Source organism: Pan troglodytes, chromosome 20 (assembly GCF_028858775.2).
Source record: "Pan troglodytes isolate AG18354 chromosome 20, NHGRI_mPanTro3-v2.0_pri, whole genome shotgun sequence".
Classification (NCBI taxonomy): Eukaryota; Metazoa; Chordata; class Mammalia; order Primates; family Hominidae; genus Pan; species Pan troglodytes.
In genome coordinates this window covers 38,267,359-38,279,289 of record NC_072418.2, presented here as the reverse complement: position 1 = coordinate 38,279,289, position 11,931 = coordinate 38,267,359, and the positions used below count along the sequence as shown (strand labels likewise).

General features: G+C 55.0%; 1 protein-coding gene across 1 annotated transcript; it reads left to right on the top strand.

Annotated features, from left to right (window-relative positions):
• Positions 1-578: 578 nt before the first annotated feature.
• LGI4 (leucine rich repeat LGI family member 4) lies at positions 579-11,760 on the top strand. Its single transcript, XM_016935655.2, has 9 exons — positions 579-1,727; positions 2,134-2,205; positions 2,474-2,545; positions 4,198-4,269; positions 4,380-4,451; positions 4,685-4,854; positions 9,254-9,418; positions 9,496-10,001; positions 10,766-11,760. The coding sequence occupies exons 1-9, from the start codon at positions 1,558-1,560 to the stop codon at positions 11,078-11,080; spliced, it is 1,614 nt and encodes a 537-aa protein (XP_016791144.1). The 5' UTR covers positions 579-1,557; the 3' UTR covers positions 11,081-11,760.
• The last annotated feature ends 171 nt before the right edge of the window (positions 11,761-11,931 follow it).

Sequence of the window (11,931 nt, the reverse complement as noted above, 5' to 3'; positions counted from 1 at the left end):
CTAGGGGTTAGGTTTAGAGCTGACTAGAGCCAGGAAACTAATCACATAACTTCCCTGTGCCTCAGTTTCCCCATCTGTAAAGCAGGGATAGCAGTACTGCCCATCTCACAGGGTGGCTGTGAAGGCTGAGTGAGTATAAACATTACTACTATTTCATCTTAGCTAACAAGTGTCATTTACTTATGTTTCTTATTTAGTGGACAGAATCTATCCAAATGACTAAAATTTAGTCCAGATTAAAACAACCAATTATCCATCTATCCATGAACTCTGATCTCCAAAGAAAGAATGCAAAATAACCTGGAGCTGGATGCCTGGGTTTGAATCCCAGCTGTGCCCTCAGCTGGGTAACCTAGAGTTCAGGTTCCCTGACCTCTGTCTCCACTTCCTCCAGCTGTAAAGTGGTGATGATGACAGCACTAACTTCAGAGGGCTTTGGCAAGATCAGAATGAGTTAATAGATGAGCTTTTAGGACAAGGCCAGGCTCAGAGTAGACGCTGAAGAAGGGGTGGCATCATCATCATCATCTTCACCATCATCATCATCTTCATCATCATCATGTCCTCGGGTTGGTGCTGCCCCCCAGTGGGTGTTGGCCACTCGAGGGTTAATTTCAGGGTAGGGGAGGGAGGCTAAGGGCTTGGGGCCGGGCAGAGGTCCTGCCGAGTATGACCACCAGAGGGAGCAGCTGAACGTGATCTGGCCCTGACAGCGCCCAACACACCCTCCTGGAGCCAGGGGAGGGGGCTGGCAGAGAGTGGCCAGGACGGGATGTCCCCAGCCCCCCCAGGGCCTCTCCTCCCACCCTGCTCCAGTCTGCAGAGCCATCTGGTCCCCACCCTGGTGACATCGTCCTCCTGCTCCCTCAATAGGGTTGAGTGGGGAATCTGGGGAGGGGGCTGGTGGGAGTGGTGGGGCGGCTCCAGCCCTTGGTGGCCCCTCCCCCTCCTGTGGGGCTGTCCAGTCCCTTCCCCCAAGGCCGACCTTCTCATGGCCTCTGACCCCTTCCTCCTTCCCATCCTACTCTGCCGGGTGTGCCGGGTGTCCAGCGAACCCCTTTCCCAAACCTTCGGGGAGAAGGGAGGTGGGAGGAGGCAAAGAAACTACAGGCAGGGAGCTGGAAGGGGGGGTGGGGGGGGCAGGAGACAAGAAATCAAGACACCAGGCAGCAGGACACACACACACTCACATACACTCACACACATAGAGACCAACAGATAGACAGCTACCTAAAGCCTGAAAGACTGACAGCAACACAGAAAAAGAGAAACAGGCAGAAAGAGAGACAAAGACAGAAATAGAAACAGACTAACACACAGAGTCAAAAATACAGAGACAGAAAGACAGGGAGAAAGAGAAACAGAAAATTAGACACCAAAGACATACGAACAGGGAGGAAGGCCGACTGAAAGAAAGACGGAGAAGAGGAGAGAGAAGCCAGGGCCGAGCGTGCCAGCAGGCGGATGGAGGGCGGCCTGGTGGAGGAGGAGACGTAGTGGCCTGGGCTGAGCTGGGTGGGCCGGGAGAAGCGGGTGCCTCAGAGTGGGGGTGGGGGCATGGGAGGGGCAGGCATTCTGCTGCTGCTGCTGGCTGGGGCGGGGGTGGTGGTGGCCTGGAGACCCCCAAAGGGAAAGTGTCCCCCGCGCTGCTCCTGCTCCAAAGACAGCGCCCTGTGTGAGGGCTCCCCGGACCTGCCCGTCAGCTTCTCTCCGACCCTGCTGTCACTGTGAGTGTCCAGCCTTCTGCATGCCCGAAGGTGGGGACGGAAGTCCTGGGACCCCAGAGGTTGGGATGTGGTGCCGGGTCTCCAGGGAAACAGGGGCCCATCAGGATCTCAGGAGATGGGCAGCAAAGGCTGTCGGGATGCCTTGAAGAGGGGTGCTGGCATCTGGGAAGGAGCAGAAGGAAACCCCAGAAGGCAGGGACAGCATTTGGGGCCCAGGAGGAGGGTTGAGTGCTGTCAGGGTCCTTGTCAAGCCAGGAGGGCAAATGCCTGCCTCCTCTGGCATGCAGGGGAGACACATCCAGGGTCAGGGTGGCACGCTGGGGTCTCCCGGATGGCAGAAGGCTCTGGTTTGCAACTGGAGTATTGCTGTGGTGTCCCTCTCACCTACCACTGTCCACATCCCCAGCTCACTCGTCAGGACGGGAGTCACCCAGCTGAAGGCCGGCAGCTTCCTGAGAATTCCGTCTCTGCACCTGCTGTGAGTGGGGCCTGGCTGGGCCGACAACCAGCTCAAGGGAGTGTGCGTTTATGCACATGTGTGGGAGTGTATGCTCACACAGATGTCAGGTGGGCATTGATGCGCGTGTGTGGGGGTGTGTGCACACGTGTGTGCAAAAGCATTTGTGTCCATGCACATACTCACACCTGCGTGCCCATGCCCATCTAGGCTGAGGGTGGAGACCAGGGTTAAAATGTCAGATGGGGGCTGCAATTCTGGAAAAATTTCTTTCTTGCCCCCTTGCCAGCCTCTTCACCTCCAACTCCTTCTCCGTGATTGAGGACGATGCATTTGCGGGCCTGTCCCACCTGCAGTACCTGTGAGTGAGGCCAGGGGATGGAGGCAGGTGGGTCTGGGCAAGGAGGGACCCTTCTGTGGCTCCCAGAGTAGGGGGAGATGGGAGCTGTGGCCCTGAGGAGCAGGTGTTTGGACATCATGGTGGGATGATGTTGATAAAAATGGCGAACCCAATGGTGATGATGCTTTGGGTGATACTGATGAAGTTCTCAGGGCTGGTGTCAATGATGTTTATCAGTGTTGATTATCACCTCACTTCTCTGCTTCAAGATCTACAAAGGGCCCGGATAACCAGAGCCTGATTCTGGCTCTCCCTGACTCATAGAAACCCAGGAAGGGTGTAAAGAAGTCAGAGACAAGAAACGTTTCAAATGACCAGGAAACAACTCTGAATTAGGTAGTGGTGGTGATACTGTGGTGGTGTTGAGGGTGGTGCTGACGATTGGGTAGTGGTGGTGATGGTGGCGGCGGTGGCAGTCACAGCATGACAATGCTGGCATTGGTGTGGGTCATGGCGTTGATGATAATGGCAGTGGTGATGACCCTGTTGCTGCTGCTGACATGGGGTTGGTGGCATTATTGATGATGATGGAGTGGGGATGATGTTGGTAAAAATGGTAGCCCCGGTGGTGATGATGCTATGGATGAAATCACTGATGAAGTTCTTGGGGCTTGTGTCTGTGATAATTATCAATGTTGTGGGGGTGGGTCATTACAGTATTGGTGTTGATGTTGGTGATGGCTGTGGGTAGGATGTTGGGGTTGGTATGAATGGCAATGTTGTTGATACTGGGTTGGTGATGATGGTGAAGGTGTTGGTATTTATGGAAACTCCGGCAGTGGTAGTACTGGTGGTGGGCGAATACGTGCATCTTGGGCATAATATTGGAGATGTGAGTGTTGGCAGTGTTGGTGGCGCTCATGCTGATGTGTGTGATAGTGCTGCATTGGAGATGCGGGTGGCAATCTTTTTGGTGTTGATCATGAAGATTGTGTTGTTGGTGATGATTATTAGTGTTGTTGGTGTGGAGTTTGGTAATGATATTGGTGATGGTGTTGATGGGAGTGGGTGGTGATGTTATTGGTGACAATGATGCTAGTGTTGGTGATGATAGTGGCAAGGTATAATGTTGGGGATAACAGCAGTTATTAGTCTTGGGGTTGATGATGGTAACACAGACATGGGTGTTGGGGATGCTGGCATTGGGTTGGTCATTACAGATGATGCTGGAGGTAATGTGGTGGTGTGGGTGCTAGCACTGGTGGTGGTGATGGTGGTGGCAGGGTATGGTGTTGGGGATAATGGCAGTTATTGGTCCTGGGGTTGATGACAGTGATAAAGACATGGGTGTTGGGGATGCTGGCATTGGTGTTGGTCATTACCAATGATGCTGGAGGTATTGGTGATTTGGGTGTCAGCACCGGCGATGGTGATTGTGGTGGTGGCAGCAGGACAATGTTCACAGTGAAACTGGCAATGACTATGGGGCCAGTTTCATGGCTCCTAGAATTGATGGCTGGGACTTTGGGAGGAGAGGTTTTTGAGAGGCTTTCCCTGGGATTGTCCGTGGTATTGGAAGAGAATTCAGCACCTTCCAGTGGGCCTATGTCTTTCATGGGGTGCGTTCCCTGAAGCTCAGCGGGCCTCCCCCTGACCCCAGCTTCCCTCCACAGCTTCATCGAGGACAATGAGATTGGCTCCATCTCTAAGAATGCCCTCAGAGGACTTCGCTCGCTTACACACCTGTGCGTGCCTCCACCGCCCCAGCCCTCCATGAGAGGCACCCATGCTCCACCCCCCAGGGAACACAGGGTATCCTTGTGGCTGCTGACAGTGCCTTCTCTTCCTCCACCAGAAGTCTGGCCAATAACCATCTGGAGACCCTCCCCAGATTCCTGTTCCGAGGCCTGGACACCCTTACTCACGTGTGAGGCTCATGGGGGCTGGGAATGTGGGGGGTTGGGGAATGTTTGTGTCGGCGGGGGGCATCCGTGCCCACTTCTGGTTGGCGTGCATGCATTTGGCTGCAGTGGTTCTTACGTATTTTTCTTACCACTATGGGGCCCCATCTCTGGGGACACTTGCCTGAGGTGGGGGCAGGAGCATGGCCCCCAGGGCGTGGAAGCCGGGTCGCAGCCCCTCCCCGGCCTCTTGCCCCAGGGACCTCCGCGGGAACCCGTTCCAGTGTGACTGCCGCGTCCTCTGGCTCCTGCAGTGGATGCCCACCGTGAACGCCAGCGTGGGGACCGGCGCCTGTGCGGGCCCCGCCTCCCTGAGCCACATGCAGCTCCACCACCTCGACCCCAAGACTTTCAAGTGCAGAGCCATAGGTGGGGGGCTTTCCCGATGGGGTGGGAGGCGGGAGATCTGGGGGAAAGGCTGCCAGGGCCAAGAGGCTCGTCTCACTCCCTGCCCTGCCATTTCCCGGAGTGGAAAGACCCTGAGCAAGCAGCACTGCCTTCCTGAGCCCCAGTTTTCTCATCTGTAAAGTGGGGGTAATAAACAGTGATATAGGAGTGCCATGGGAATTCAATGATACATCTTCACATGTTCGGCATTTGGCGCCGGGCCTGGGACAGGAGGTCCTTATAAACGTTCACCCTTGTTAACATAAAAGCAACCACTTTAAAAATTCTTCGTTAAATGCCAAGTATTGCGCTAAGAACTGCAGGTGCAATGTCACCTCCTTTACATTGACTCACCTTTTCTATAAATAGATTTTGTTGCCTTTTAGGATACTGGGCAGTGCAGAGAGCACAGAATGATGAGGCCAGCCCTGGGTCTCGCCCTCAAAGAGTTCAACGTTCAGAGGAATGCAGGCCCAGACAGGACAGCCCAGGACGATCTGGGCAGGATGGGGAGGCCCAGCCAGAGGGGTCAGGGCAGGGATGGGGAAAGCTGTGGGAGCTGAGGGAGCCCAGAGTCAGGGCCAGGGCCACACAGAGCTGGGGGGACAGGAAGGGCTTCCTGAAGGAGTTTAAGCCTGAAGGGTCTTTACACAGATGCTTTTCTTTTCTAAGAGTTGGGGTCTCATTCTCTTGCCCAGGCTGGAGTGCAATGGCGCCATCATAGCTCACTGCAGCCTCAAACTCCTGTGCTCAAGAGATCCTCCTGCCTAAGCCTGACAAATAGCTGGGACTACAGGCATATGTTACTGTGCCTGGCTAATTTTGTTTAAAAAACTTTTTTGTAGAGATAGGGTCTGGGAGATGCTACGTTGTAGAGATAGGGTCTGGGAGATGCTACGTTGCCTGGGCTGGTCTTGAACTTCTGGCTTCAAGTGATCTTCCTACCTCAGCCTCCCAAAGTGCTGGGATTACAAGCATGTGCCACCACACCCGGCCACAGATGCTATGAATACAATAACAACAGCAATAATTATTATTATCTATAACAATATGAAGGGGGCCTGCCCCTCCACACCTGTGGGTATTTCTCGCAAGGTGGAGAAGAGAGACTGAGAAAAGAAATAAGACACACAGACAAAGTATAGAGGAAGAAAAGTGGGCCCAGGGGACTGGCACTCAGCAAGTGAGCACCCGCACCGGCACTGGTCCCTGAGTTCTCTCAGTATTTATTGATCACTATCTGTACTATCTCAGCGAGGGGGATGTGGCAGGACTATAGGGTAATGGTGGGGAGAGGGTCAGCAGGAAAACATGCAAGCAAAGGACTCTGTGTCATAAATGAGTTTAAGGAAAGGTACTGTGCCTGGACGTGCACGTAGGCCAGATTTATGTTTAACTTTACACAAACATCTCAGTGCAGTAAAGAGTAGCTGAGCAGTATTGCCGCCAGCATGTCTCACCTCCAGCCATAAGGCGGTTTTCTATCTCAGTAAACAGAATGTACGATCGGGTTTTACACCAAGACATTCCATTCCCAGGGACGAGCAGGAGACAGATGCCTTCCTCTTATCTCAACTGCAAAGAGGCCTTCCTCTTTCACCAATACTCCTCAGCACAGACCCTTTACAGGTGTCGGGCTGGGGGACGGTAAGGTCTTTCCCTTCCCACGAGGCCATATCTTAGGCTGTCTCAGTGCAGGGAAACCTTGGACAATACCCAGGCTTTCTTGGGCAGAGGTCCCTGCGGCCTTCCACAGTGCATTGTGTCCCCGGCTAATGGAGAATGGAGAATGGCAATGACTTTTACCAAGCATACTGCCTGCAAACACATTTTAACAAAGCACATCCTGCACAGCCCTAAATTCATTAAACCTTGAGTCAATACAGCACATGTTTCTGTGAGCACAGAGTTGGGGCTAAGTTCATAAATTAACAGCATCTCAAAGCAGAAGAATTTTTCTTAGTACAAATCAAAATGGAGTTTCTTATGTCTTCCTTTTTCTGCATAGACACAGTAACAGTCTGATCTCTCTTCCTTTCCCCCACAACATGTATATATAATGTATATGTAATTATATATGCATACATAATTATTATCAGCGTATAATTATTATTATTCTAAGTGTAAGGAAGACATGTTTTTGGTCTGTGGGACACATAGAAGAAGGGGATATAATTTAGGGAGTCCCTCTTCATTCAAGTTATCCAACAAATGTTCACTGAAGTCCACTCAGTGCCCAGCCCTGTGAGAGGTGATGGTCACTGTGGTTGTGGCCTGAGCCCTGGCCTTACGGGACTTACAGTCCTGGGAGTTTGGGGAGATGGACATTTAACAAACACGGCACAGATCAATGTGTGCTATACGTTGTGATAACTACAAGGAGTGATGAGAGAATGAGGGTTCCTATGGGAGTCAGAGAAGGCTTCTCTCAAGTGGGGATGTTAGGTCTCGATGTGGCTAAGTGAGGAACAGAGGGAAGGGCTCTTCAGAGAGAGGGAACAGCCTGGCCAGTGGCCCTGAGGCAGCATACAGTGTGCCCTGTTTGAAGATCAAACGAAGGCAGGTGTGGCTCAGGGGTAGTGAGTGGAGGGACAGGTATGGATTTTGGAAGCCACAGAGAGGAGAGGAGACTTTATTCTGGGCCGTGGCAAGAATAGAAAGTTTTTTGTATGTTTGTTTGTTTATTTGAAACAGGGTCTCACTCTGTCGCCCAGGCTGGAGTGCAGTGGTACAATCACGGCTCACTGAGGCCTTGACCTCCCCAGGCTCAGGTGATCCTCCCGCCCCAGCCTCCCTGGTAGCTGGGGCTACAGGTGCACCACCACCATGCTTGCTAATTTTTTGTATTTTTTGTAGAGATGGGGTTTTCACCATGTTGTCCAGGCTGCTCTCGAACTCCTGGGCTCTACTGATCCATCTGCCTTGGCTTCCCAAAGTGTGGGGATTACAGGCGTGAGCCACCACTCTCGGCTGAGAGTTTTGAGCAAGAGGTGATTTGATAGCCATTTAAAAAAGATTTGCCCTTTAGGTGGGCATTATATGTAGTTTGGCTCATTGCTTCAACGCTGGCACCTGGAAACAGGGCCTGGCACGCAGAGTGAAATATTACAGCCTGGAGTCAACCGCCCAGCTCCCCCACTAACAAGCGGAGCAGCCTTGGTGCCCCAGTGACCATGAAAGCCAACCCGCTGTCACAAACTCTCAAAATACCATGAATTAAGGACAGAGGGATCTGGAGTGAGCTGTCCAGGTGTGTGGGGCAGTCCCTGGGCATCGTCCTTGCTTTCAGGCTTGAAACCAGGTTGTGGCACACCCACGTGATGGGAAAGGAGACCAAGTTGGGATAAGCTGTTTCCAGGTGTGGTGGCTCATTACACTCATCACATCTGCCCTTGTTCCATTGGTTACTCAGTCTCAAAACCGCCACATCTAACTTTCAGCGAGGGAGGTGAATGGGGGTCCCGGGATAATGCAGCCTCTAGCTGGGTGGCCTGGTGACCAGCTCCAATCCTCTCTCCTGGAAGGTGGGAAGGATGGATTTTGTTGGATAACAGACTGCCTGTGCCATTTAGCCTTTGTTTTCTCATCTGCGAAGCGGAAATCATAACAGAATGTACCTCATAGGGATGTTGTGAAGTTAAATGAATTAATCCAGATGCTGTTTCTAAGGGATTATTTGGTGATGCCACACAGCTTAGAAAATAAGATTTATGGGCCGGGCACGGTGCCTCACGCTTGTAATCCCAGCACTTTGGGAGGCCAAGGTGGGCAGATTATGAGGTCAGGAGTTCGAGACAAGCCTGGCCAACATGGTGAAACCCCATCTCTACTAAAAATGCAAAAATTAGCTGGGCATGGTGGCAGGAACCTGTAATTCCAGCTACTCGGGAGGCTGAGGAAGTAGAATTGTTTGAACCCAGGAGGTGGAGGTGGCTCATGTCTGTAATCCCAGCACTTTGGGAGGTCAAGGCAGGAGGATCTCTTGAGCCTAGGAATTCCAGACCAACCTGGGCAACATAGCAAGACTCCATCTCTGCAAAAAATAAAAAAATAGCCAGGCATGGTAGCACACACCTGTAGTCTCAGCTTAAGAGGCTGAGGAAGGAGGATCGCTTGAGCCTAGAAGGTGGAGGCTGCATTGAGCTACGATTGTGCCACTGCACTTCAGCCTGGGAGACAGAGTGGGACCCTGTCTCAAAACAAAACAAAATACCCCTCGACCCAAACCAAACAAACATCTACAGATCAAGATTCCAGTTATATGTCCCTATGAGGGGGGTACCATGAATGGCCCCCATTTCAGAGATGTAGGCAAACTGAGGCTCAGCAATGAGGACCCTGGGGGTCCTGGGGCCTGCCTGACTCTCTTCTCCACCCGCAGAGCTGTCCTGGTTCCAGACGGTGGGGGAGTCGGCACTGAGCGTAGAGCCCTTCTCCTACCAAGGGGAGCCTCACATTGTGCTGGCACAGCCCTTCGCCGGCCGCTGCCTGATTCTCTCCTGGGACTACAGCCTGCAGCGCTTCCGGCCCGAGGAAGAGCTGCCCGGTGAGCCCCCTCCCCGTCCTTCTGCCTGTCCAGCAGCCTGCCTGGCCGGCCTGACCTGCCTCCCCACCTCCCCACAGCGGCCTCCGTGGTGTCCTGCAAGCCACTGGTGCTGGGCCCGAGCCTCTTCGTGCTGGCTGCCCGCCTGTGGGGGGGCTCACAGCTGTGGGCCCGGCCCAGTCCCGGCCTGCGCCTGGCCCCAACGCAGACCCTGGCCCCGCGGCGGCTGCTGCGGCCCAATGACGCCGAGCTCCTGTGGCTGGAAGGGCAACCCTGCTTCGTGGTGGCCGATGCCTCCAAGGCGGGCAGCACCACGCTGCTGTGCCGCGACGGGCCCGGCTTTTACCCGCACCAGAGCCTGCACGCCTGGCACCGCGACACGGACGCTGAGGCCCTGGAGCTGGACGGCCGGCCCCACCTGCTGCTGGCCTCGGCTTCCCAGCGGCCCGTGCTCTTCCACTGGACCGGTGGCCGCTTCGAGAGACGCACAGACATCCCTGAGGCCGAGGATGTCTATGCCACACGCCACTTCCAGGCTGGTGGGGACGTGTTCCTGTGCCTCACACGCTACATTGGGGACTCCATGGTGAGGCTGGGCCTGGGGGCGGGGGGCTGGCTTTTCAGCACTGACCCAATCTTGCACACTAAGCCTCTAAACTCTGACCTACCCTCACATGCCGACCTTTGAACCAGGACCCCACCCCACACTGATGCCAAGACTCTGACCCCCTCAAGCCTGGCTGACTCCGAACCACTCCCCAGTCCCCGACACTGATGCTGGCCCCAACATCCTGATTCTACCCCCAGATGCTGGCTCTGTGACTCAGATGCATTCCAGACTTCACCACAGCCACACCTGTCCCCACCCTGACACTGAGCCCCCAAGGCTGACGCTAGGGTTAAGCACTGCCCACTCTCTTTCTGGAGTGAGGTGCAGGCAGGGGAGGGTTCTGAGTCTGGAAGGACCCTGATCTGACTCAGGTGTTCACAAGGTCGCTGGGTGGGGAACAGACTGGGGGAGCAGGGAGAGGAGCCTAGAGGCCAGGGAAGAGGCTGCCAGGATGGTCCAGTCGGGAGGGGATGGAGTTCAGCCAGAGGTGGTGGGAGAAATGTACAACTGTAGAAGGTGAAACTGACAGAGTCCATGGCTGAGTGCTTCTGTGTGGGGCGTGAGGGCAAGGGAAGGGCTCAGAACAACTGCATGTGTGTGGCCAAACAGGTGGGTGGTGACTTTTATGAAGATAAGAACGCTATGGGAGTTTTGGGACCGACAGGCTTCTGCTTCCAAGCTGTTCCAGGGCCCCCAGAGACCCCCGGGACCCCAGGCCCTCACTGGCCACACCCCCACAGGTCATGCGCTGGGACGGCTCCATGTTTCGTCTGCTGCAGCAACTTCCCTCGCGCGGTGCCCACGTCTTCCAGCCACTGCTCATCGCCAGGGACCAGCTGGCCATCCTAGGCAGCGACTTCGCCTTCAGCCAGGTCCTCCGCCTTGAGCCTGACAAGGGGCTCCTGGAGCCACTGCAGGAGCTGGGGCCTCCGGCCCTGGTGGCCCCCCGTGCCTTTGCCCACATCACTATGGCCAGCAGACGCTTCCTCTTTGCTGCTTGCTTTAAGGGCCCCACACAGATCTACCAGCATCACGAGATCGACCTCAGTGCCTGAGACCACCAACGGGACTCTGGGCATGGCTGGGGCCCCTGGACGGCCCCTTGGCTGGCTCCTGGCCCCACTTGGGGTGATGGCTCGCCTGTGAGCTGCTGACCATGGGCCACGTTCATCAGCCACATGTCTAGGCCTTAAGCCCACTTCTTAAAGGATCTGCACCCATGGGGGGACATAGAGGGTCCCAGCCTACTGGACCTCCCGAGCTGCCCTTCAGGTCTAAAGCAACATCTGGACATCTCGGCTGGGGCAGATTCCCCATCAAAGGCAACCTGGGGGGTGCAGGCTGGTGCACTGCATGGAGTCGAGGTGGAGGTCACGTGCAGAGCTCCATGAGGTCCCGGAGCCCCCCTCTCAATCCGCTCCTACCCCCGCTGGTCCCTCTGAAAGCACCGAGGGGTTGATGGCATTCCTTTCCCATTCTAAACTCCACGCAGCCAATCGCTTTCCTGGAGGAGCGCCAACCTCGAAGACAACTCAGCGCTGGGCGGGTTCCCCTCTGCTGCTTGTGCGCATGCGTGCGGCCGCCCAGCAAGCTGCGCCTTTTGCGCCTCTTGCGCGTGCGCGGGGCACAGGGAGGGACAGCGGGAGGTGTCGCTTTGAGCCTGGTGCCCTTCTAGATGGGCGACGGAGGCAAGGACAAGACGAGTCCAAGCTCAATAAATGCGCTGTGCACCCTCCCCGCCCAGTGTTGTGGATCCTTGGGAGAGGATGTCCTGTGAACGGCACAGGGCGGGGATGGTGTCCCTGGAGCAGTGCTCGGAGCGGCCCGGGTCCCAGGGAGGCGTTTCCGCAGTTCATGGTCTCTGAGTGTGGGATCGTGGTTATGGAGGGACTCAGGGGATGTTTGA

What these genes read in the sequence shown, in the direction of transcription:
- LGI4 (XM_016935655.2), top strand. Translation starts at nt 1,558, where the DNA reads ATGGGAGGGGCAGGCATTCTGCTGCTGCTGCTGGCTGGGGCGGGGGTG. An exon ending in CTGTCCCACCTGCAGTACCT is followed by an intron (nt 2,546 to 4,197) that starts GTGAGTGAGGCC and finishes TTCCCTCCACAG; the next exon opens with CTTCATCGAGGACAATGAGA. An exon ending in TTTCAAGTGCAGAGCCATAG is followed by an intron (nt 4,855 to 9,253) that starts GTGGGGGGCTTT and finishes CTCCACCCGCAG; the next exon opens with AGCTGTCCTGGTTCCAGACG.